Raw genomic sequence first — 26,204 nt, 5'->3', positions numbered from 1 at the left:
TAATTTAGTGAATTTATTTTGACGATTTTTTGCGGTCGGGGGTCATTATCGCCCGGCACACTTGTTCGGCGTATTCGCCAGCCGCTGGAGTTTCTCGGTGAGAAACAGCTATCCAATGCACACACGATAACTAGGATGGGTTTCGGGGATAATTTATTACATCTGATAGACGCCTTCGAGGGGCATTGCACGCTCACCATCTGGTTATTTCGTGATAACCGAACGATTCGTCGACTTCATTTTGTTTGATTGTGGCCACTAGAATTCGGACGCTTTCACTTGTTTTTAGCACGCACAGTGTTCATTTTGGAGAGGGGTTTTGTGGCGGTGTAGGGGGTGTGAGTGGGGTTTAGCTTTTTGGGGGGTTGACTCTATGTTTGAATAGCGCCGGATGCTGCTGATTTGATAAAAAAAAGTAGACACCGACTCTGTACACAGATGCATGTCGCACTGGCTCTGCTATCATCGGTTTTTGTATACCTCGAGTTCCTCGAGTTCGTTGGAGATGGTCGATATCGATAGGAAAAGGAATGTGGGCTCTGGAGACTGTCGGCTTCCCGCAGGTGGCAGCTGCTGCTTGTTCTCGAGATGTTGATATTTTTCATGACTCAATTTTTCGATGATTGACTCTGCGAATAATTATTTTTGCCCCAAAAAGTGGTTCAATGTGATCTCGATCGAGTGGAAAAACGCTGACCGGTTCTTTTATTCTTCTGTTATTGTGAGTAATGAATAAATCCCAAGACAATTGGAGCTCATATCTAATATGAAATTTTAAATTGAATTTTTTGAATTTTCAACGATGCAATTGAGGCAGTTAAGTAAACAATTGAATGATTGATTCAATTAATTTTTTTGGTAAAAAACAATTATTGCGATTCAGGCAACTGTTCTTCTGAATTGTTAATCGATTCTAAATTCAATTGCGTTGAATTCACGAGATGAGTAAATTCGGGAACAATTTCATCTTAAAGCTGTTGCTTGAATTTCAAAACATTTCTAAGAACGCAAGATATTCTTCGTTTTTATGAAAACAAAAATGAAAATAAAAAGTAATCCTCAATGAAATTTCGGGAATACTCCTCATAATTTCTCATAGTTGTCTATCTAAAACAGCTTCATTCGAAGGCAAATTGCTAATTAATTAGCGAGAGAGCTGGATCTGAACGGAAACAATAGCGCTTTTTTAACTTTTTTTATGAATTACTAGGCAATCATGCGCGCCGTTACGCGCGACCACCAAGTGAGCTCTGTAACGCACCATAACATCCTCGTAGAGTCGGGCCAGCATTTCTTTTCCCTTTGGAAAAAATGGTTTTCCTTTGTTTTCATTGACAAATCAACAATTCGACGATAGAAACCATAGAAACTCGTTACCTGAAACTAAGTTCATGCGAGAAAAGAAGTTCTGGTTGGACTATAGTCATGGAAATCATTGATTGATCCATCAACCAATCGCAAGGCGAATAAAGAGTTAACAATCAAAACAATCATTCATTGTCAATCCACTTTATGAAAAATGATTATGCTCGAACGTAGACAGTGGAATTCTGATAGGATTCTAATAAAAACACTAGAGATTCATTCACATTTGTGATATATAATATTCATATATTATAATATACTTTACAAGGTCTAACACACTCATCGCAACGTTTGCTAAAAAAATCGTGTTAAGAAGTCCCATCATAATAGCTCGACAACATTTTGATTTAGCAGGTGAACCTGTACCTGACATTTCTCGTATTATCACTCCGAAAACTCCCATCCAAATATTCTAAAATCTTTGCTGAAGTCTCATGGATGGAATCTGAAATTACTGTTATTTAAATGTAAAACGTGATGCACAGCTTTATCTCTTTTTTTTCCCTCTCCAACTTGAATACAATTACGGAATGTTTATGGCTTTACAATTATTATTTGAACTAAGAGAGATCGAATGAGTCAAGCTTCATTTTGTCATTTTCTTTTATTGATTAAATCTTTCTATTTAACGCTTTCTACTCGCGATTAACGTGATCGCATTCAAGACTCGTGAAACATCTAGTGAAACTGCACACAGCCGATTGATTTTAGTAACTCACATTTTTCTCCACTATTTCGTAATTTATTACAAGTCATTAGACAATTTTTATTCTTAATCGAGAAGAGTTCAGGCGTTGGTCAACTAAAAAGGCGTCAATAAAATATCCGTTTGAAGACGATTTTTTTTCATTTTTTTTCCACTCGATTGTTTATCTTTGTGACGAGTGTCTGAAAACTTCGTAGAAGGTTTAAATTTTGGGGATACATAATTCCCAATTACTCACCTAGGTAGGCTTATTCTATCGCTGTATATTAATACTCATGCAGTTGCCATGTGAGATTCGACGTCTTTTTCACTCCTCACTCTCTACACTTCGAGAAAAAAACATGCTCTCGAACAAGTTTTCATGTCGTGTCATCATTATTATTTCATTTAAGAATTAATTTATTATCTTTGAGTATTAGGTGATCAAAACGAACAATTACTATCCTTTTTCTCCCATAAAACAAACACTTTTGAGATTTCTTACTTAAACAGAATTGCAATTTTTTTTTGTTCAAGCAAATCTTGTTTGAGAACATTTTTTTTTCTCTCAGAGTAGCCCTGAAATTTGAAAACTAGAAATTCGTGCCCAGACTACATTAGCTCACACTACTACAATTTTTTTGATAATCATAGCACATTGATTGCCAGAGTACACTTTCAATTACGTTTTTGAGTAATTGTAATGGAAGATGTTTCGAATAGGTAAAATTACCTCAAGTGAAAATTAATTCAGCCTTAGCTAAAAAATGAGTGAAATTTCAAAATGAGGAGAGCATGATTGAATGATGGTTTCTGATGGTTTTATGCAGTGAAATAAAATGAAATATAAAAATCCTAAAGAGAACTGCATGTACATTGATGTTGACATACGACCGTCACATGATAATTTTAATCGTCATGAGAAAACTAATAGCCTCGTATCACTTGCAAAAGCAAAAATGAATGAACAATAAAAAAATAATATCAATAGTATAATAATGACGCTGTTAATAAATTAATCACTAAATAATACCGATGTTTTCAATAAAATGGTGTACGGAATTACCCTCGAATGAAGCACGATGTATGTTTTTTAATTAGGGGTATTCGAGAGAATAATCATTTTCTCTCTCGTCTGCGATATTCCAAAACATGGATAACGTTTTTAGAGTTTTGAAAGTTTCATTCAGAAATAGGGAAGTTGCATGATTTTTTAAAAAATCTTCTAATCGCCATTTTGAGACCTGAATAAGGGATTTTTCATTTACAAACGGTTGAATTATCGCTCATTAATTCATAATTAATGATCAAGAGATGAAATTACAAAATTATTGAAAAATGTGAGAATTGAGACAACTGTCCTCAATTATCAATTTGTTCACTACTCAATTGATGTAATTTTCAATTCTTGCTGTGAATTGGCAAATTCAAGCCTCTACTAAATTTCTATTGGAAATCCGTAAGAATTCTCTTGGAGTTCTAAAATTCTATCAAATAATTCTATTCGTTTCCGCCAATTCTAAACTCACTTTAGATTACATTTCTCAGAATAAAAATAGATTTTGATTTTTCTATAAAAAGTTCATAGGCCTAGATTTCAAAAAACTTTCTCCCCAAATTTTTATTCTTTTTTCATAATAAAATCCCCGAAAAAACCTGAAAAATTCAACCCCAAAAGTTCTCATAAAAAATCCCCACAGAATGAGTTACAACGAAAAATCAACATCTGTAAATTTTTCTACGAAAAAGAATCTATTAAAAAAAATTCGAGCAGAATTCCCCCAGAATTCTCATGGAGTTCCAATAGAGTCTCCCACTAGCGCTAGGTTCTCTATCAAATTTTTCCATCCGCGTTAAAATTGAAAACACTTCCAACTATAAATATCTCGTGCGAAATTACAGGGAAAGGAGCTCCACGCGAGTTCGCCATTAGACCCACCCCCAATCCGAAAGTAAAAAATAATATCAAGTGAATCTCCAAGGGCATATCCCCCCTAACTCAGACAGTCGTTCCATACGTGCTAAACATGACCCTCGTGGTGTCAGTATCAAGAGTGACATCTTCTGGAGAGGCGAGATCGACCTTGATAGACCCAGAATTCTTTCTCCGTCTGGCCATGCCCCCCGTCCAATTCGACAAAGTCCAGTGATAAGTTTCCCCCTGCTTATCATTATCCCCCACCTCCTCCTCCTCCTCCTTCTCCCCAGGTGCGTCCAGAGAGACCGAGGACTGCGACGCAACCGAGTCAAAACTGGAGTCCCCTCCCCCCCTAAACCGTCCGACAATCTCAATGACCATTTCCCCAGGTGATTCCTCGATGGCTCTCAAAATATTCTGACAGATCTCCGAGTCCAGAGGAATCGGATCCTCAGAATCCCTATTGTGAATAGTAATGGCGATATGAGCTGGATGAGGAATGGGAAGAGGTATGAGTAGTTTCTCCGCACTGTAGGGTCTCATCTCCCTCTTCCAAGGTTGCCACCGTGTGTCGCCCCCCGAACTCCCAGTCATAGTCTTACGATTCGATCTCGCTTGATGCAGAAGACTTGACTCGCACATTTTCTCCGATTTTTTGCTGCTCGTTTGTTGTTTGGCACGTGGATTAAAGGCAGACAGTTCCAAATAGGGACTGTGGACCTGTATATTCCCCCTCGGTGCGTAAATAGCCCCGAGCAGATCAGGCCCATTGATGCCCCCAAGTTCAGTGCTATTAACCATATTACTATACCTAGAGAGATCAATTCCAGAGTGTGGCTCGAGTTTGAATTTGGTGTCAGTGTCATCGAGGGGCTGTAGAAAATCTAGACTGAAGATGTCAGCATACATGAGCCCTGCCAGTCCCGCCCAGTCCCCCACACTGAGCCCCTTGTTCTCCCAAAAGTCGTCCTCATTACCATTGAGCCTCGAAAAAACGTGAGTTGGGTACAGTCTCTCGAGCATCAGCGCCGCCTGCTGAATAACGATCTTCAGATCGAACGTTGTGAGTTTGATTTTACTCCTCACAGCAACACCAAGACCGGTCTGGAGATCCTTCCTGCGTCGATCGAGCTTCTCGTGGAGAACCCCAATCAAATCCCTGGCCTCTTTCTCCAGAGACTTGTACGGATCCTTCGTCTTGGCTAGATTCGTGGCGAAGGGGCTGAAGCAGGCCTCGACGAACTGAGTGAAGTCCCTCTGGGGTTGAGTTATCAGTCGTTCAGTCTCGTGCTGAAATGCGAACAACTCGTCGAGCTCGAGTTTCGCTTCGAAGGCAGCCAGTGCCTGCTCCGGTTTAATCTGGTAGTAATAATCAGACGCCAGGCCAGGCCCTGCCACTCTCTTCACCACGAAGCTGTCACTCGCTGGTATCCTCCCACGACTCTTTATGAGAAGATGGAACATGGCTGTGTCCCAGACGACTCTCACCCAGTACCTCACCACCGCAACAGTCATTATGAAGAACGAAATGACAGGGCATATGCAGAGGGCCACGACGAGGGCAGCCAGTGGCTGGAGAAAGCCCTGGATTCCAATATTCCACACTAACGCCTCCAGCACGACGAAGTAACGATTTCTACTCGCCTCGGGACTGTCGAGGTCTATGACGAGGGCCATGAAGGTGTGAAGAGCCATTGTCACTAGAGGCATCCACACGAACGCAGACAGAGCGATGATGAGAGAGCCAAGACTAGCTACAACGCAAATAATGGGAAATATAAAAAGAATGCCGAGGGTTCCCAGCAGACCCTTCACCCCGTAATTCCACATTCTGTTGATGTGCCTCGTCATCCCCTTCCCGATGAAGCCAGTATCGGGCTCGGTCTCGAAGTGCGTTCGACTCTTGCTGATGTGTCGCCAGAGGGCTATCAGACGCGAGCAGAGGGTCGGTGTCTGGGAGGATTTGCGTGGGAAAAGGGTTCCATTCAGCTGGCTCAACTCCAGGTCTGGGGTGAAGGGCTCGACGAGGAGGAGCGATCTCAGGGAGACTCTGCTGCACCAGGGGACTGCAACCCCGAACAGGAACATGGCGTTCCACGTCCAACACCAGGTCCTCGCGATGTAGTTTATCCATCGCCACATGGGCCAGCGTGTTGTCGTCGTGTGGACGAGCTCCCTCTCCACGAGAAACACCGGCTGACTTGGATCTGCCCTCGGGGTTGTTATCGACGTCGGTGTGTTACTCAGTATCGTTGGAATTACCTCGGACGTTCCCTGGAAATTTCTACGGACTATCCAATTCCTCGGCAGCCATATCTGCGTGGGCCACTGAAAGTTCCTCGTTGGGGTTTCAACTTTTCGAAGCTCCTTGAGGAGAACGGGCTCTCTCTCGCGCATGAATGTCAAGTCACGATTGAGGAAGTAGACGGTTTGCTGGAGATTTTGAAGACTGCAGAGGGAGAGGGCCTCCTCGTGGGCGCTCCACTGGCACTCTTCGATGAAGTGGCTCTCAGCTTCTCTCATTCTGTCACGCATCCAGGGCCCTATTCGAGAGAGCACTGGGTGCTCGCTCTCCATGCTCTTGCGAAGTGATTCTTTGGCGTGTGCCAATTTACGCTTGACACTCTCCACTGCGCGATGCATTAGAATGACGGACTGCGCTTGCTGCACCAACAGCTGACCGATCCCGTCCCCCAAGGCTTGAATGTCCGGGTGAATCAGGATGTTGGAGTAGACTCTTTGGAGGTACTCTCGCATGACAGCCTCGTTCACTTGCTCCTCAATCTCCTCGTCAGTTTTTTTCTGCCCTCGTAATTCGGAGATCAGTCGCTCGCGAAAGTGGAGGAACCATCCGCGGGTCTCTCGTTCGAGGATTGTTACGAGAATTGGCATGGCTTTTCTCATTATGTCTCTGCTGAACAGTCGCAGGTCTACGGCTGTACCGCTTGGCGTACCGAAGACAAAGGGCACCGAGACGGGGAGCAGTTGGGAGGATTCTCTTTCCACTTCGAATTTTTCCATCGCTGCGCGACGCAATTGCTTTCGCACGAAGCCACAGAGCAATTCCAGGGAGTCCTCGTACTCCGAGCGACATATCAACTCGGCGACGAGGTAGCGACAGCGCTCTTCTCTGATTTTTCCTTCTAGGTTTTGCGCCTGGAGGGAGGGCACTCCGATGAGCATGTCGAGGAGGCGCAGCAGTCCGGTTAAGAGGGCCTTCAGGGATTGGGAAATACTGAAACAGTGGGATATGAGGCGGGCTCGTGCGGTCACTACGAGGAATCTTGTCGCCAGGGCGAGGTCGTTCAGCAGGGTTTCCCTTCGTCGATCTCGCCCTCTTTGGAGGAGTCCGCTGAGTCTCCAGCGGTGGGTCTGGCCGGTGAAGTTTATCGAGTCAACTTCGAATTCTCTGGAAGTGGAGAGGGGTTTCAGTGGTTAATGTCAAGGTTTTTGAGAGGACGGGTGGAGGGAAACTCAATGGAATTATATTTGATTTTTAGTGGAATTTTATTGGAAATTCTACACGGAGAGAAATTTTTTAGAAAAATTCTAGTACGAGTACTAGAAAAAATACAATCCACCGGCTGTGAAAAATTCTAGTGCTAGCACGGGAAAAGGGGCGCAAAGTGACCGCCAGGAAAAAGTTCCAGTGCCGACACTAGAAATTTTATTGGGGAAAATGTGAATTTTTCCCCGTATTTCTGTGAAAATTTCACAGAAATCCCCAGAAATTTTACCAGAAATACCAAGAAATTTTACCTTAACAGCACTAGAATTTTTCACAGCCGGTGGATTGTGATTTTTTCTAGTACTCGTACTAGAATTTTTCTAGAAAATTTCTCTCCGTGTAGTGTGTTTTCAACAAATTCAACAGTTTAAACAATTTCTAATAAATAATATTTGATAGGGAGAAATCTATAGATTTTTAATGTTCAAAACTTCTTCAATTGAAATATGTTATGCAGAAATTTCTTGGCATCAATTATCCAAATTTTATTTCACTGCATTTTTTGTCTGATTTTAACATTCAAACTGAAACACTTTGAAAATGTGGGGTATTTTGTTCGAAAAAGGTAAATTATAACGTTAATCTGGAATCAACATAACATGACTATAACGGCAGTAGAATTTTATCTGTATTTTTACAGACGACAAAATCTAGAATAATTCTAAAAACAAATAATACGTAATCTAACAATTACTATTTCAAAAAATGGATCGGGAAACTGTAGAATTCTCAATAAAGAACAATATAATTTTTGTTCCTTTCGAACTTTTTCGTACGAGTTCTTACTATTCATTGATAAGGAATAAAAGGTGAATGATTATTTACAACTCAAGCTCTAGAATTAAAAAATTCCGTCTAGCAAAATTCACAGGACAAATTGCACAATTGAAATACAGTATCAACGAAGGCTACAAAAATGCTCTATACACGTGACAATTCTTCTCCCCACTTGATACTCTGTCAAGAATGGAAATGGTTAAATCCCTGTCAACATTGATAATTTAACATCTAATGACAACAACAATTTTTGTGAACGTATCGGTGTTTCAACATACCCGCATCTTTGAATGCTCTCCAATTGAGTGGCATTCAGTTTCTTCGGCTTTCCGTACTTATCCTTGTGCAAGCTTCACAACAATTATTCAACAAAGAACAATAAGATGAAATTCAAGAAGACATCAAGAGCCCTACGAATTTTTGATTATATATCTGATTCAGTTCACTCATTCATCCACTGGGGATTTTTATAATCTATTATAAAAACTATCGTTTTTATTTGTAGAAGAGAAAAAAAATCCACTACACGTAGAATTTTGTAACTCAGCACTACTGGCCTAGTTGACTATAAAAATTGCAGATTTATTAGTTGCGTCTACTTAGGAAAGAGTTTATGAAATTTTAGGAGAGGAATTTAAAACGGACATACCCTCTTTCTCTTATGCTCTCCAGTTGTTTGTTGGTGAGTCTTCTGGGTTCACCTTTGGTATCAACAGCGACCGCATCGAGCTCGTCGAAGCTCGGTGCTACGAAGAGGTCTCTGAGGTGGTATTTTTTACGGACCAAGGTCTCATCGCCGTCTGAACAAGCCGAAAGGGGTGGAGGTAGGACGATTGGAAATGTCTTCCAGTGGTACAGAAATTGTTGAGCGACTTCTTTGATGTTGTGGACAAGCGACTCGACTTCCGCTGGTGCGCCTCGAAGATGGCTAGCATCGAATTGCACAGGCTCTTTCTGTTTATTAATTTTTGAAATTAATATTTCGCGAAAATTAGAAAGGCTACTCACTTATTAAGAAATTGATTTCAACGCGTGGGGGATATTCTGCGCTTTCTCTAAGGAATTCTATTAAAATTTCTATTCATTTTTGGCGCCGATTCCTACAGATAATCATGGAATTTTTATTCAAGTCAGTAGATTTTCATTTTTCTACAAAACTTATACCGTTGGGATTTATTTGTATCGATTTAAGAAGTTTATGCTTGTTTTTTGGATTTTACAATGCTAAACAAAAATTCAGCTGAAAACAAATTGGGCATAAAAATTTCCAAGAATAGGAAAAACTTCAAAGAGAATACGATCCGATACGACTCGATTTTTTATATAGAGATCGGCCGCGCGTGCTGCGCACGCGCCTTCTCGTCTCCTCACGTAGTGACGCTTCGATTTCAGTCTTACGCTTACGCTTATTCGAGATTTTCGAAATATTTCGAGATCGATTTCTTTTCTCCTTTTTACGATAGGATATTTTTGAGAGTTCTGAATAGCCCGTCGCTTAAATAGTTGGAATCAACATTCACCCGGCTAAAAAAATCGATTTTGGCGAAAGTCGACTTTGCCCCTGGAAAAACGGAAAATCGGACCCTTTGAAAATGTGAAAAAAAAAACTTTTTCAGTTTTCACTTTTTCCACATACTTTTGAGAGTTCTGAATAGCCCGTCGCTCAAATAGTTGGAATCAACGTTCACCCGGCTAAAAAATTGGATTTTGGCAAAAGTCGACTTTCCCCCTGGAAAAATCCAAGATCTGACACTTTGACCCTTTGACCGACTTTCCCCCTGGAAAAATTCAAGATCTGACATGTTGGCCCCCGGTGAAAAATTTTTTTTTTCAGTTTTCACTTTTTCCACATACTTTTGAGAGTTCTGAATAGCCCGTCGCTTAAATAGTTGGAATCAACGTTCACCCGGCTAAAAAATTAGATTTTGGCGAAAGTCGACTTTCCCCCTGGAAAAACGGAAAATCTGACCCTTTGAAAATGTGAAAAAAAAAACTTTTGCAGTTTACGCTTTTTCCACATACTTTTGAGAGTTCTGAATAGCCCGTCGCTCAAATAGTTGGAATCAACATTCACCCGGCTACAAAAATCGATTTTGGCGAATCACTGACCCGTGACCTGACTTTGCGATTCCCCTGAAAAAGGATCCAAATCTGACCCTTTGACCCGGTGAAAAAAACTTTTTTTTCAGTTTACCTTTTTCCACTACTTTTGGAGTTCTGAATAGCTCGTCGCTTAAATAGTTGGAATCAGACGTTCACCGGCTAAAAAATTCAATTTTGGCGAAAGTCGACTTTCCCCCTGGAAAAACGGAAAATCTGACCTTTGAAAATCTGAAAAAAAAAACTTTTTCAGTTTATGCTTTTTCCACATACTTTTGAGAGTTCTGAACAGCCCGTCGCTTAAATAGTTGAAATCAACGTTCACCCGGCTAAAAAATTCAATTTTGGCGAAAGTCGACTTTCCCCCTGGAAAAACGGAAAATCTGACCCTTTGAAAATGTGAAAAAAAATCCTCCAAGGCGACCCTCCCCCACGTGCTTGCCATCCTCGTCTTCGGCTCGGATGACCTCGCCTTCAGCTCGGAAGGCAATCTGGCACGTGGGGGACAGTGATCTGTTTTCCAAGGCTCGAATATGTAATGTACTATTTTCAGTTTTCACTTTTTCCACACGTAGCTGCGCACGCGCCTTCTCATCTACTCACGTAGTGGCGCTTCGGTTTCAGTCTTACGCTTACCCTTATTCGAGATTTTCGAGATATTTCGAGATCGATTTCTTTTCTCCTTTTTACGATAGGAAAAGGCGATTGATCTCGATTTTTTAGATAAATAATAATTTATCTAAAAAATCGAGATCAATTGCTTTTTTTATAAAAAATCGATGCAAAACAATAAATTTTTCACAGAATCTCAATTTTTCTGAATTATTTAGAAAGAGTGGAATAGAATGGACCGTTCCGCCCATTTTCCTCTTGTTCGCTAAACTTTATCCGTCATTATTTCAATGATTTCATTTCATCCGGTTCTAAATTCCCAGAATCATTCGAAGTCAATTGCAGTCATGAAATCACTTTGCGGGATCCTTGAATTATCTATTCATATAAAATTCTTGCGAAATCATTGAAATCGGCGCTGTCATCACGTGAAATCTTCCAGTGAGTAGCCTAGGCCCAACAAATATATTTCATTTTATAACAACTGATATGCATAAAACGACGAAACAAACCTCCGGTTGTAGCCCATCGCCAATGACTTGATGGTACCCTTGATGATTTGGCCCGGAATTGGCAGAATTGCCAGATGTAGAATTCAAATTGTGGGGCATCTCGCGCATATATAGACTGCGCGGAGGCTGGGGTCAGCTGCCCCGCACTCCGACAATTTCCTCATAAACCATACCGCTTGTTGCCACCATTGATCATCCCACTGGTGTCAACAATTTTAATGAAACAAAATACTTCGTCAGACCAGTGCACTCGCAGCAATCAAACTTAACATTGTACTGCTTATGGTATCAATTGCTCCTCATCTAATTACTCAGTCTAAAATTGTTCATTCAATTGGCTGTCTTTAATGCAGGGAATTGATGAGGAGAAGTGGAATCATTCAGTTGGAAACTCATCATCTTACATCTAATTGGAGAGAATTCGTTTAAATCGAAATGGAATAGGGGAGAGGAGCAAAATGAAATATTGGGCAAAATGGAACAGTCGAAAAATGACTGTTTGACGCAATTCAAGCAAAAAAATTCAGTAGCGAAGTGGTAAAACGGTTCAAGTCGATTTTGACTACTGGCCATTTTTCAGTGAATATCTCGGAATCTAAGAAAGAGCAAAATTTTTGTTAAGACCTTTTTTATAGCACTCAATTTGCGTTAGAAAAAAGCAAATAAAATAATGCGTCATATTCTTTGATAAATTTGTTTCTGAGTTATGAATAATTTTAAAAAAGTCTAAAGTTCATTCAATTGGCTGTCTTTAATGCAGGGAATTGATGACGAGAAGTGGAATCATTCAGTTGGAAACTCATCATCTTACATCTAATTAGAGAGAATTCGTTTAAATCGAAATGGAATAGGGGAGAGTGGAGCAAAATGAAATATTGGGCAAAATGGAACAGTCGAGAAATGACTGTTTGACGCAATTCAAGCAAAAAAATTCAGTAGCGAAGTGGTAAAACGGTTCAAGTCGATTTTGACTATTGGCCAGTTTTCAGTGAATATCTCGGAATCTAAGAAAGAGCAAAATTTTTGTTAAGACCTTTTTTATAGCACTTAATTTGCTCTAGAAAAAAGCAAATAAAATAATGCGTCATATTCTTTGATAAATTTGTTTCTGAGTTATGAATAATTTTAAAAAAGTCTAAAGTTCATTCAATTGGCTGTCTTTAATGCAGGGAATTGATGAGGAGAAGTGGAATGATTCAGTTGGAAACTCATCATCTTACATCTAATTAGAGAGAATTCGTTTAAATCGAAATGGAATAGGGGAGAGTGGAGCAAAATGAAATATTGGGGAAAATGAAACAGTCGAGAAATGACTGTTTGACGCAATTCAAGCAAAAAAATTCAGTAGCGAAGTGGTAAAACGGTTCAAGTCGATTTTGACTATTGGCCAGTTTTCAGTGAATATCTCGGAATCTAAGAAAGAGCAAAATTTTTGTTAAGACCTTTTTTATAGCTCTTAATTTGCTCTAGAAAAAAGCAAATAAAATAATGCGTCATATTCTTTGATAAATTTGTTTCTGAGTTATGAATAATTTTAAAAAAGTCCAAAGTGTCGATTTTACCCCACCCTCCCCTATTTAAATTGTTGAAAAAGTTGAAAGTGTTCATTTCGCTTTTTTCATTTATACAACAATGCCTCCTGAGAAAAGAGCTCCAAGTGTTTTCGACCGCATGTAAGAAATTACACCTAACAAGTGGCTGCATGAAAGTTGTTCCATTCTTGATTAGGTCTTTGTTGGAGAAAAGAAAAGGAGGGTAGAGCGAGTAATGTATCTCTAAGTGATACCTCGATAGCTGTCATAAAGCAGTAATACGTTGACACTCAATTACAAACACAAGTTTTGGATGAATAGAGCGTATGAAGCTCTCACTTCATGTTTCCATTTCATTGTAAGGAGCAAGAAAATGATCATATTGAGGCATTGAGGCTGAAAACTTGAAGTTTGAAAAGTTGAGACTGATTTACACATCAGTAATTATCAGTTTCAACTCAGTTTATCAAGAATTCGGATGAGGATTTAGCGAGTCATGCAAATCTGAGTGGATACCTCGATGGCTCTCATGAAACAGTAATACGTTGACATTTAATTATGAAAACAGGCATCGATGAATTCAGTAGTGAAGTGGTGAATGGAGATAAGTCGACTTATCTCCCAGTTGAGTTTTTGAGGAATATTTCCGAATCTAAGGGGGATAGCGAAATTTTCGTAATTACATTTGTTGTAGCACTCAATCGGCTCCACAAAAAAGGTTCTAACAAAAATTTTCCTATCTTCCTTAGATTCTGAGATATTCATTGAAAACTGGTCAATAGTCAAAATTGACTTATCTCCTTTTACCACTTCGCTACTGAATTAAGCGTACGAAGCTTTCGTTTCAATATTCCTTCCATCTAATTGTAAACACGATAGAACGATGGACTGAGGGCCTGAAGGGTTAAAGCTGGCAATCTAAATTATTGAAATAATGTGCATGAAAACTTGAAGTTTGAAGAGCTAAGATTGATTTAATCCTGAGGAATTATCACACTAAATTCAGGATATCAAGTATTAAGACCATAAATCACGTCTAATATCCTCAATAGTCTTGGTAGCCAGTACCGCCTGGAAAAAACAGCACGGAATCACCACCAAACCCGCCAAATTGTTCACTAGGTCACTGGCAAACGCTCAACATATAGCTGACTCCCAAGATAATTGTTTGAAAATTCACGATTGCAATTTGAAATGTTGAATTGATTGTTTTGAGGTGAAGCATGGAGAACTTGACACTTACCAAAGTTCGATTGATTTGTTCAACGAATTCACGCTCGCATTAGTTACACTTTGCGTACACAAGCTGACAGTTCGGGGAAAACTCTATAGTCGGTAGACCACGCCAAAACAGCCTGAGCAAGCTCGAAAGGGCTTTCGAGAACGACTAATTTTTATCGCAACATCAATCACGGGAAGCTAGATATCTTGTCGGTTGTCGCATAGACTGCTGGTAATCACGTAGGGTCCCTATGACCGCCATATTCTCACTAGATTGCACCACTGAGATTCAAATGTTTTGTCTAATAATTTTTGTAATTTTAGTATCAACTTTGGAGTAATTAAAATATTCCCACGGTTTCGAACACGAGAAAAAATACTTAATTTTGGGAAGTAAATGTGGGAAACGTGTGAACAGGAAAGGATGATGAATCTTGAAATCTCTGGACGTAGCTCCTGTTCACGCAAAAATTAGTCCTTTGTATTTGCTCTTATCGAGTTTTCAAGTGCAACTCGAACTTGACATCCAACCGTTTGAGTCATAAAACCTGTGTTTTTCCCGAAGACATTAATTTCCCTAAGCAGAAATTAAGTATTCTCATTCTATCTGGGCGTTGATTCCGATGATTCATGCGACGGGCTATCCAGAACTCTCGAAAGTATTCGGAAAAAGTGAAAAACAAAAATTTTTTTTTTCACCCGGGGCCAGTGTCTTTCCACTGACTTCTCCCATCTTTAATGACATTATTGCCTATCTTTCAGAACATTATTCTCCATTTAATGATTTTGCCCGAAGAGGCCTACAAATTATGAATTTTCAGGGACCAAATTCCTCGAGTTTTCGGTAGAACTGCCACTTCATAAAAATTTCCAAGACACGTACCGCAGATTTTGCCTGAAATTTTCAACAATGGGTAATTGACGACAAAAATTTTCCACGTCAAGGCACTCTTCAAATCTTTATTACAAAATTTTCACGTCTTAGTAACCAACATTGCGCGGATTTTTCTATAAAATTCAGAATTATTTGATAGGAAGAAATGTTTTCTCTCAGTGTTTTGGGGACCGAGGTATTGTGTCTTATAAAAAGGCTGAATATGCGTAATAAATCCTTCATTATTACAAATCAATTCCCTAATGTAACCGCAGACAATTTGAGCGTATGATCGTAGAATGAACAAGTAGCCGCGATCACCGTTCTCGATTCACAATTCTCCAGAACAAGCTTATTCACAGCTTCGTCTTCAGAAAGTGAAGACCAGTCGCAGCCATAGGCGATACTCTCGTGCTCATTTAATTCCGCGACAATCTCTGGATTTTCCTGGCGTTGACAATCGATGATTTTGAAATTACTGTACATGCAAGCGGCGAACAGGTACTTGTGATGGAATGGGTCCCACTTCAATCGCCAAATCCCCCCGTTCAAATTCGTTTCCGAAATCGAGCGCCGCATCTGCCTCGTATCCCAGAGTCGGAGGATTTCATCGTAGCTGAAATATTTTTATCATTTCATTCACGTAGATTTTTTTAGGAATCTCATACCTTCCGGATGCTAAGATGAACTCGCTTTCTGCGTTCGAATGTAAACTAGTTACTCCGGCTGTGTGAATTTTATTGGAACCGACTGATTGTAATCCGGTTCGTGTGTCGAACCACTTGAACTTGCAATCGTCACCACCTGTAGAACACATTTATCAGACTTTGAAATATTCCACGCATGAAAATAACGCAATGGGACATTGATGACAAATTAATGCAATGGGACACCTGGAGGATATGAATTCTATTTGTATGTTATTGGAGTACTATTGAAAAAGGTTCTACGTGAATTCATCCCGGACTACTCATCCCAAACCAATTCATCCCGGACAACTTACTCCAAACAAATTCATCGCACGATAATTTCATCCCAAACATCAAATTCCAACGGAATTTTTCACGGTCACAACAATAATTCAGGGAGAGAAAAATATTACACGATTACACAGCATCAAAATCAATCAGATACTTCACGATTCCCTCGTAGTAGTTTCCACAGCCGATCAACGGATTAACAGGAAACATTGCAAAAAAACGGTCAAATCATTCTTATCCATCTCAACTAACATTCGCCGGATGGGCCACAAGTAATAGACCACAGCATCAATTTACAAAATCAGTACTAAACTTGAAAATTAATCCGATAAGTCGCGCGCTTCAGCCAAGCGTATTCTTCATCGAAACAGTAATAATAAAAAATAGGGATGAAACTGTCGTGGGATGAATTGTCATGGGATGAATTTGTGAGATGAATTAACCGGATACCATTGAAAAGGTATTAAAATTCTATAAGAACTCCACTTTGTTTTTTGTGGATTTCTATGAAAACTTACGTAATTTTGCAGTGCTATTCTTCAATGTTCATTTTTTCGATATAATTATTCCGAATTAATTTTCTAATTTTGTCTTCTCCTATTTCGCAAAGAGAAATAAAACGAAATACAACGGATGAAACATGGAAAATTTATGCCCGTGAATTTCGATAGAAAGAATGTCAAAGGAAATAAATCGCTGTTGGATATCTTGAACGCAGTATTATTCAAAAATCGATCTCTACACAGCTCGTCGCATTTCAGTGTCACCCCGTAGACTGTGTTTACTATTACATTACGTAGTGCCCGCAGGTGGTCGACTGCGAATGCTCTGAACAAAACAAAGGACAAAAAGAAAATACGTTCCGAGTGTTCCAATGTCCTCGTTCTGAAGGTCGTCTCCGGGTGCCGGAGTTAAAGTAAATATCGAGATGTTTTTGCTACGTGCGACCGAATGAAGAATCGCAGTTGTATTAAATTCAGAGTTATTATTCCAATTCTACTATAGTGAATGGATTCCAATAGTCATGTCCAAAAATTAAAATCGCATTTCTCTATCAAATACCTATTAAAGTAGCTCTACCCTTTGGCCGGGCTACACTGTACTTTTGGATATTTTCAGTTTTTTAATTTTTCAACTAAAGTGCATGGAAAAAATTTCAAAAAATTCATACCTAGTCAGTATGATCTAAATTAAATTTCGCAAAATATTGATATTTTTTCAATCATTTCCCTCTTATAAATAACTCATAAAACTTTTTTGCTAAACGGTGGATTATTTTTTATGGGGTGTCAAAAAAATTCTCGATTTTTTCACATCTAATAAAAAAAAAATCAGATTTTAATCTTTGATTACAATGGAAATGTTGATTTTCACATAAGACACTGGGTTAAATGCTGATTTTTAAACATTTCTTTGAAAAACCAAAACGTTAATTAAATTGAGGAAAAAATTATAATTCCGAATCCAATCGAGTTTCCTGCAATTTTTTGCAGTTTTCAATAATCTTCGAATTTACCGTAAGGCTAGAGCTGCTTTAAAGAGTTTGCAATAGCTGCGGAATTCTGAATAGAAATTGGCGAAAAAATAACATTTCCGAAACAATTTCAATAAAACGCCAATAGGATTACAAAATTTTCTAATGGATTATTCCCACGTCTCATAAAAATCGCTCTTAGAAAAGTGTAAACCTGAATAAATAACGTTTGTGTCCCAATAATTAAAGGCCGTAATCCAAGCCTCGAATTCATGCGCCAGCTGAGATGCAAGAACATTGAGTTTGCCCTGGGAAACATTATAAACAGTGATGAATCCCTTTGAATCACTGACGGTAATCTTGACCTCTGTTGAGTGACTCCACGCACTTCGCCCTGTACTCCAGTCCAGCGACAACGCCAAGTACTCATCGTCTACAGAACGTAGCTTTGTTTCTACGAATAAACTCATTTTACCACTCTCTCTCTCCAATTCCCACAGTTGCAGATAACCGACGGAATTGACTACCCCCAATAGAATGTGTCCCTCGTATACGACGTGAGCCCATTTCATGTCTAGGACCCCTGGCACATTCACCTGCTGCAGTAAATGCAAATTCCCGGGGGAAACGACACGAAACAAATAAATGATACCCTGGCGTTTTTGAGCGCGATCATCTGAGGATTCAGATTGCTCTTCAGGTTTTTGTAATTCATACGTTCCACAGACAAAATGATCTTGGAATCCTTCGATAGGACACCATTCAACCGAATCCGCTGAGAATTTCGTGTCAAATGTTTCCAAGATCTTGAACATGTTGATTTTGTCTTCTGGAACAAAAAAATCCAACGGCATGGCTGAAAATACTTCAATTGAGGCGAATGGACGCGTCTAGAAACTTAAAAAATCTCTCTCAACAAAATTTGGCGGATGAATTCACAAAATTTACGGAGTTTTTTTCAAGTTGAATTTTTTCAACGCAGACGTTTATTAAATGAGAGATGATTTCACAGGATTATTTCGTGATTCGCATTCAGTGGCTTTTCGATCTTGGATTTTGGGGATTTTTTCTTCAGATTTTAGTGGGAAAGTCCTTTATTGTAAGGCCAGCCTGAGTTAGAATCAAGAGTCCTTGAAAATCAGAAATAGTTCCTTGGAAATTCCAACTTTTTTTTGTCTCTGCGCATAGCCTCACAATTAAGTGAATTATTTTATTAATGTTTGGGAATTTTCCAAGTCCAAATGGAGCATTTCGTTGATTGAAACAATTTCCACTCGTTGAAATTTCTCTTCTTCACTTGTCTCAGTATTACAATGATTAATTGGCATTGATGAAAAAGTCAACAATTCGGTAATAAAAGAAAAATCATCATTGATTTATTATCTATTTTGGTTTTTGCGGTAGAAATTCTGTACATTTCATAGGACATAGTTAAAAAATATCATCTTAGAAGGAGTTACTTTAAAATATCACTCAAATACTGCTATAGGCTTGATTAATCCTGAGCATGGTAGTAAAACATTTAAGAACATCGGGAGCAACGCTCACCCCTGCTTACAATTCATCTATTTTCACTCGTATTGTTCTCCATTATCGGAGTAAGTAACGTAACTCGTCTGTATCCAACATATCCTGTTTCGGTCCCAATATTAATTACACTATTGATTGTAAGTTGATAAAAACTCTTGGATGAGAGGATATATTACTTTGTACTTCGATATATTCAACGGGGTCCACAGGATTGAGGAAATCAGTTAAGGCATTTGATATTACCTCGTCTCCTTCGACTGTGTGAGAACAAAATTAATAGTAAAACCTGGCACTTCACAAGTGCCATTCTCTCAAAGATATATTTTATAGAAAAAAATTCAGTAAATTTTTATTTTTCTATAGCCCTTTCCATTTAAGAGTCCCTAGATTTTCGGGGACTTTCAAGCAATGCACGTAGAATTCATCATTTTTATACCTCAAATTTTCAATTACTCTTTCGAATAAAAAAATTATTTTTCTGAAATAAAAAGGCCTGTAGCAATTTTTGGACATAAATTTTTCAAGTTTTTTTCTACTGTATTTAATCTGTCTTTCATAATAAAATCCAAGAAAAAAAATCACAAAATCAATGCCCACGGATTCTCCAAAACTATTTTTTAGAGAAAGCGTTAGGTTTTTCTATTAATTTTTTTCACACTTGCAACATTAAGTCATCAGGTAATATAAGTCTATCAATTTACCAGTGCTAAATATCATAGAAAAATATTAAATCGACACATTTTTAGCAAATGCATCCCTCTTTCAATATATTACTTCAGCAGCTAGATTCTCAACGAATCAAGATACTAAATTGACTCATCCTGAAGTGCTTATAATGATGGCTACTCAGACCTAACTCTATCAATCAATTGTTACATAAGACGAAAATGATAATACTAATAATGAAGTGGCATTTGGTACGTAAATCCTTTGGCACCTTGTAATCGACCCGTGTTTTGAGTGTTTGTAAACACAACATTACGCAATTAATTGAGACATCACTGTCGAGCACTTCTCTCAGTCTCGACGAGGCATTCTCTGACTAGAATTCTCGCATGAACGATACCACGCTTTATTCGTTCAGCCGAACTCCTGCTGCCTGCATACGTGGGACGTATGTCTCTGCCAAGCTCTTCAATAACACTAAGGAGCTGCACATATTTAGACTGTCCAGGCACTGAAGTTACAGTCACTTGAGCAACCGTTGGCTGAATATTTCTTGGATTTGGTACTGTTATTGGTGGCTCCACTATTTTCGTCGCACCCTCAGCCTTCGTTCCTTCTCCGTCCATTTTATTTATTTAACTTTACTCTAATGCCCTGATGAAAGAAATTTTCGCAGTATTTTGAAATCTGTACGGTTCAGGACATAACCTACACTAGTCCACAACTCCTCCAGAACTTGTGCTCCGGTTTTTTTTCTCATTTTCTGAGGATTATAGTTAAGGAAATAAAGGGAATTCTTACCTGATGTAGTCCGGAAATGGAGTTTGTGGTGAAAATAACGAGAGAAAAAAAAGATCTATCTGACGAGTGTAAATACTCGCTCCAAAATATAACACATTGAAATGTAAATCATGTTGTGTCAAGAGTGCGTGCAGACCTGCGCGTTCGACACTCTCTCAGGCTAGTTTTCATGTGACGTCGAGGATATTTTAAATTAAATAAATAGGGAGGATGGGGCAAAATCGACACATTAGTTTTCTTTCAATTTTCATAATTCAGAGATGAATTGAGCAATTGAGTTCATTCTAGGCTCGTCACAGAGGGAAAAGATTGCACCTTTCAAGGAAAAAAAAATTATCCCATTTCATCAGAAATCATCCAAGAAAAATTACAGTTGTTCATTTCATTTCATTATTTGTCATTCAAGAGTTTTTTTTTTAAAGAATTATCCAATTTCATTAGTAATTCCGTGAGTTACTAAAATTTAACAAAAAATTCAAGTGTCCATTTTGCCCCACTCGCCCCTAAGTAGTGTAATTCAATGGAATAAATCGACACTAAATAAAAAATCGGTACTTTATTCAGCATTATTCTATAAGAAAGGCTTATATTTAGGATTCCAGTTGACCAATTATAAATCATGGATAGTACAACCACCCGCATAGTACGAACATAATTAATGCAGATGAATCGTGTAGATTCGTTGATGTAGGCGATCGAGAAAATAAGATCACAAAGTAGTGGTATATACCTCGAAGTATATAAATGAAGTAAGATGTATGGTAAAGGATACAGGTAATTATCGTAAAGATGATGAGAATAAAATGTGATAGTAGAATACTAGTAGTTCATCAGTGATACACGTATGAAGAAATTTAATAGGGAACCCAGGGCAGGGTTTTTAAGAATTTTATTGAACCACTATTGATATTCTGTGGAAATTTTAATTCAGGTCTAGTAGAATTCTATCAAAGATTCTCACTGATATAAATTGATTTCTATTCAAAATTATATAATTTTGGAGATTTTTTCAAAGAAATATTTGTGAGAAAAAAAATTCACAGATGTTGGGATTTTATTTTCTGGGATTTTGTTGAGAGAAACAAAACTAAATACAACGGAAAAAACAGGAAATTAGGAATTATAAATTGCCATTAGGAATTAATGAAATGTTTGTGGGAAAAAAATTCCACGAGATTAAATTTCAAAAATTATAGAAATATTTCACGGAAGGATTTCAAAATTTTCGATAAAACTCAACAGAAGAAGAGTAGAATTTCATCAACACTCTTATCGAGATCCACCCGAAATTCCATAGATTTGGTTATTGAAACCTCTAACTTTCCTATCGAATTTCTTCATACGTGTGGCATAAGAAAAATGTAAAATTATCTAAATACTCGCTTAGACATTTCGTTCTCCCCAAGAAAACCCTCATCCATTTATACTTCACTTTCGCCCAACGAAATTCCCAAGCTCTCGATATATTCAACAACGTTATTCAACGAAGAGTTAATTAATCCAATTTCACCTCCACTCGGCAACAACATGTGCATAATGTTCGGAAATGACAGCATTATTTTTCTCTGTACACAGACATAAAAAAGATCGTCCAAGCGCAATTGACAACTGCCCCCAGACGTTCCACGAAGAAGTGTAGCCAGAGAAAAATGAAACAATACTTAATAATCGGCATTAATCGACGAATTTCCTCCACACAAGGGTCACCAGACCCCGAAACAACAAAAAGAATGAAATGTATAACTATTTCATAATAACTAGAATAATTTGTATCTTTCCAAAAGCGCACCTACGAGACCCCTGACTCCCGACGAATGTGAAAAATAACTTACTATAACTGACGAATCTACGCTGGCCGACACCGACGAATCATTGTCGTGCATTGTGCTCAGTCTCTAGGAGACACTCTCTGACAAGAATCCTCGCATGTTGAATGCCCATTTTAAGACGCTCAGCAGCGCTGCGACTGCCAGCATACGACAGACGAATGTCACGACCCAATTCCTCAATTATAACAAGTAACTGAGCGTACTTTCCCTGGCCAGGAACAGAGGGAAAGTTTATAGTATTCGAGGGACTTGCCTGGGCAGTCTGAACAGTCTGAACATTCTGGAGATTCCGTGGATTTGGCACTGTGATTATTGGCTCTGGAATCCTAGGAATTTCCTGAACTTTTGTTGCTTGTAAGGCTGGCGGTGGTGGTGGTGGTGGTGGCGGTGGTGGATCATTAAGTTTCGTTATTGTTATCTCATTGAGCTTCGACAATTCCGTCAACTTGGCGATATCCCCCATCTTCGAGTACTCGTTCATCTTGGACATGTCATTCTGCATATTCACCATTTTAATCATCTCGTTCATTTTAGTTTTCTCGTTGAGTTTGGCTATTTCCTTAGCCATCTCATTGATTTGTGCTATTTCAGTGAATTTCGTCATGTCACTGTTGTACTTCGCCAACTCTGACATCTTCACCATTTCATTGAGCTTCGCTATTTCATTCATACGCTGGACCTCATTGATCTTCGCCATCTGCGACATTTTCATTATTTCGTTCATCTTTGCTATTTCGTTCATCTTGTTGATGTCTGTGTACTTTGAAATTTCCGAGAATTTCACCATTTCATTCATCTTGGCCAGCTCTGTCATCTGCATCTCCTGCATCTTCATGTATTCCGTTGTTTTTGCGTACTCGGCTATTTTCTCCTTCTCGTAACGCTTCGCCATGTCCTGGGTTATTCTGTTCAATTCACTCATTTTACTGAATTCAGCTAGTTGGGCCATTTGCACAATGTGCTCCGGCACTTTTCCGCGCTCCATCATCTGCTTGAGTTCGGCGGAAATTTTATTCATGTTCATCTCGGACATTTGGGCTATTGTCGCTGCGTCGGGCGCCGGCATCTTCGATAATTCAGCTATTTTCGATATCTCGCGGGCCAGGTTCTCGTCTAAACATCTTTTCTTCTTTGCTCGGTGTCTCGCCATTCGCTGGGCCTCCTGCATTCTTCGCAGGGCCGCCTGATCCTCTGTTTCCTTTGCTCGGACATTCTTCATTCTTTCCGCAGCGGTGTTGTACAGTCTGATTGCGCGTTCTTCACTTGTCTCGGACATTAGATCATTCTTGGCGGCTGAACGGGGGATTCATCTGGTGCGGAGGGAGCGGTCCATTGTCGGGGCAAGTGCAAGGGGTACTCAGTAGTGCAGAGACGTTTTTTCGGGAGAATGGTGGCCAATCATGGTAAAGATGAGTCCCAATAGCCTGTGGTCTTCACTGAAAATGAAAAATTGATTTCTCTGGGTCATGTTTATGTAGAAGAACAATATATGGTGAGATTTATTGCATCGCTATACGTTGTTAACATATTACGACTGTAATTTCAAGTAAAAAATCTTGAAATTTTAAACAATGGCTCATTTAAATGAAATTGCCGAGTCTTATTCGAAAAAAATTGTGTAATTTTAAGAAGAACGACATGGAATTGGCTTTTGGGGTAAAAAATTACGAAAATTCACGGGAAATTTGATGGAGTTTCAGTTTCTTGAGCGGTGGGAAGAGAAGAATTTTGTAAATGACTTGAATTTTCATTCAAAACATGAATATTCAATACCAATTTACGTAGAATTTTCAATTAATTGGAAATACAAGAGTATATTCATCTGAGTTCTGATGATTTTTATCAATTGTTATGAAATAATTGAACTAAAATTTACGGTTTCCACTCATTTTTCCATTAAATGTTTATGTAGAAGAACAATATCTGGTGAGATTTATTGCATCGCTATACGTTGTTAACATATTACGACTGTAATTTCAAGTAAAAAATCTTGAAATTTTAAACAATGGCCCATTTAAATGAAATTACCGAGTGTTATTAGAGAAAAAATTGTGTAATTTTAAAAAGAACGACAGGAATTGGATTTTGGGGTAAAAAATTACGAAAATTCACTGGAAATTCGATGGAGTTTCAGTTTTTTGAGCGGCGGGAAGAGAAGAATTTTGTAAATGACTTGAATTTTCATTCAAAACATGAATATTCAATACCAATTTACGTAGAATTTTTAATTAATTGGAAATACAAGAATATATTCACCTGAGGTCTGATGATTTTTATCAATTGTTATGAAATAATTGAACTAAAATTTACGGTTTCCACTCATTTTTCCATTAAATTGTGAATTTCTCGTGAGGAATTAAAAAAATTGTTCAACAGTGTACATATCGTCAGTTTCTAGCGACAAATCAATTAACGTTTAGAATATTAAATAAAATTCCCATTTTCAGTCCATCCAATAATGATAATTAAATAAAAACTAAACTAAATAAAACTCTTTTCATTAAATTTCCGAAATGAATAAAAATTCTATAAACAACATAGAAAATTCAGCTGCAGTTATTACTGGAATTCCACTGGAATTTATGGGCCTACCAACATTTCTCAACATCGATAACCATCTTTTATCTTCAAACATACATCATAAACACTGAACGACCTTCAACGCTATATTCCGAATACCTCTGCTATGATTTAACACAAAAACAACGTTCGAAGTTGAGTTCCAAGACTGAATCCAACTGCGGAGAGAATAAATTTCCCGTTGAGAAAAAGCAAAGCAAAACAAAACAGAAAGAATATGCACGGCATCGATCTCCTCGCAATGTTTACCGTAGAGAGAGAGAATCATCGTACACACAGTCATTCCTTCAATGTCGAAATGATCCCATTGATAACTCTACTGCAACGATATCCTCAGGACCACGAAACCCTTCGAATCCTTCGTGTTTTCGAAAATTTTGAACGAAGAAATAATTCACGATACGAGCGCATGCGTGACTCGACATAAAGAAAGTGCCGTCTTCCGTGTGTGCCACCGCGTAACATAACGTATACACCTGTGTGAGAAATTTTCGCCAATGGCAACAATGGCCGACCCGATTTGGTCAATTTATTGAAAACTTACGTTGGCCGTTGATGATGCCGATAAGACTGCAGTATTCTCGTGTCCTTCGTTACAGAGGTACTCCATGAATCGTCGAGTAATCTAGCACATTGGCACAATACAATCCTCGCGGGTGAAACGATAAATAATTGAGGATACCTTAGAGACGCACCAAGGCGATATCGGCGGACATGTAAGATTTTCGTTCGGCAGAGCCACTTTAAGGGGCCAAGCGGGGTCGGCCCGATAGGCTGCGTGTGACGTGGTCGCGTTTATTGACCATAACCCCTTCCTCCTTTTGCCACCCCCGACGTAGACGGCCGAGACGCCTGGAGGAGGCAACTTCAAGGCAGACAGGTGTGTATATATGTGTGTGGATGGGGCTACAAAGGATCGCACGACTTTTTATTCGCCTTTGGTATTAAGATTGAGGAGGACCCGGGGTATTGAAGTTCTGAGAGAGACAGCCGATGTTTCGTGGGTTTGATTGGAGTATAACGGGGTATTGGGGCGACTGATTTGTGGAGGAGGGCGAGGGGATTTTGAAGAAATGTGAGGATCTTTGGGAGTTTGAAGTTCTTTGGAGAATATAACCGCATCTCGTGTGTGTATGGGGACCTAGGGAGCGGAAACTTAACGCAGTAGAGAGGAAATGCGATTGAATTTCCAGGGGAATTTTATTAGCGTTCTTTGGGATCATGGGAAATTGGGAAATTT

At 38.9% G+C, this 26,204-nt stretch overlaps 4 protein-coding genes across 7 annotated transcripts; all 4 read right to left on the bottom strand.

The window, feature by feature from the left end:
* Positions 1-1,580: 1,580 nt before the first annotated feature.
* LOC107041162 lies at positions 1,581-14,434 on the bottom strand. The gene is made up of 4 exons (XM_015261620.1): positions 14,253-14,434; positions 11,478-11,677; positions 8,903-9,207; positions 1,581-7,377 (listed from the first exon to the last, which is right to left on the bottom strand). The coding sequence occupies exons 2-4, from the start codon at positions 11,583-11,585 to the stop codon at positions 4,050-4,052; spliced, it is 3,741 nt and encodes a 1,246-aa protein (XP_015117106.1). The 5' UTR covers positions 11,586-11,677; positions 14,253-14,434; the 3' UTR covers positions 1,581-4,049.
* A 788-nt stretch (positions 14,435-15,222) lies between these two features.
* On the bottom strand, positions 15,223-20,703 carry LOC107041927 (diphthine methyltransferase). The gene is made up of 4 exons (XM_015262783.1): positions 20,556-20,703; positions 17,773-18,387; positions 15,773-15,908; positions 15,223-15,720 (listed from the first exon to the last, which is right to left on the bottom strand). The coding sequence occupies exons 2-4, from the start codon at positions 18,371-18,373 to the stop codon at positions 15,357-15,359; spliced, it is 1,101 nt and encodes a 366-aa protein (XP_015118269.1). The 5' UTR covers positions 18,374-18,387; positions 20,556-20,703; the 3' UTR covers positions 15,223-15,356.
* On the bottom strand, positions 20,087-20,380 carry LOC107045378 (cyclin-dependent kinase 2-associated protein 2-like). Its single transcript, XM_015267966.1, has one exon. It carries the CDS (start codon positions 20,378-20,380, stop codon positions 20,087-20,089), a length of 294 nt encoding a protein of 97 aa, XP_015123452.1.
* Positions 20,704-21,096: 393 nt separating the features above from the next.
* On the bottom strand, positions 21,097-25,981 carry LOC107041720 (arp2/3 complex-activating protein rickA). 4 transcript variants are annotated; one of them, XM_015262449.2, is made up of 2 exons: positions 25,509-25,981; positions 21,097-23,820 (listed from the first exon to the last, which is right to left on the bottom strand). In XM_015262449.2, exon 2 carries the CDS (start codon positions 23,658-23,660, stop codon positions 22,425-22,427), a length of 1,236 nt encoding a protein of 411 aa, XP_015117935.1. In that variant the 5' UTR covers positions 23,661-23,820; positions 25,509-25,981; the 3' UTR covers positions 21,097-22,424. The 4 variants fall into 4 exon arrangements, with proteins under 4 accessions (XP_015117935.1, XP_015118014.1, XP_015118092.1 ...); XM_015262528.2 differs by lacking the exon at positions 25,509-25,981 and adding an exon at positions 25,214-25,353; XM_015262606.2 differs by lacking the exon at positions 25,509-25,981 and adding an exon at positions 25,022-25,101.
* Positions 25,982-26,204: the final 223 nt, after the last annotated feature.

The sequence above is a fragment of the Diachasma alloeum genome, unplaced genomic scaffold (assembly GCF_001412515.2).
Source record: "Diachasma alloeum isolate Michigan unplaced genomic scaffold, Dall2.0 Dall_scaffold_00176, whole genome shotgun sequence".
Classification (NCBI taxonomy): domain Eukaryota; kingdom Metazoa; phylum Arthropoda; class Insecta; order Hymenoptera; family Braconidae; genus Diachasma; species Diachasma alloeum.
This window is presented reverse-complemented; position numbering and strand designations above follow the sequence as displayed.

Bases quoted from the DNA above. Each gene is read 5' to 3' on its own strand.
- LOC107041720 (XM_015262449.2), bottom strand. From the start codon at position 23,660: ATGTCCGAGACAAGTGAAGAACGCGCAATCAGACTGTACAACACCGCT.
- LOC107041162 (XM_015261620.1), bottom strand. From the start codon at position 11,585: ATGCGCGAGATGCCCCACAATTTGAATTCTACATCTGGCAATTCTGCC. The intron at 9,208-11,477 runs GTTTGTTTCGTC...ATTAATAAACAG, and splicing joins GCGATGGGCTACAACCGGAG to AAAGAGCCTGTGCAATTCGA. The intron at 7,378-8,902 runs GTATGTCCGTTT...CTCCACTTCCAG, and splicing joins GAGAGCATAAGAGAAAGAGG to AGAATTCGAAGTTGACTCGA.
- LOC107041927 (XM_015262783.1), bottom strand. From the start codon at position 18,373: ATGTTCAAGATCTTGGAAACATTTGACACGAAATTCTCAGCGGATTCG. The intron at 15,909-17,772 runs GTTTACACTTTT...TGTGTTCTACAG, and splicing joins CACAAACGTTATTTATTCAG to GTGGTGACGATTGCAAGTTC. The intron at 15,721-15,772 runs GTATGAGATTCC...AAAATATTTCAG, and splicing joins TTCATCTTAGCATCCGGAAG to CTACGATGAAATCCTCCGAC.
- LOC107045378 (XM_015267966.1), bottom strand. From the start codon at position 20,380: ATGGACGGAGAAGGAACGAAGGCTGAGGGTGCGACGAAAATAGTGGAG.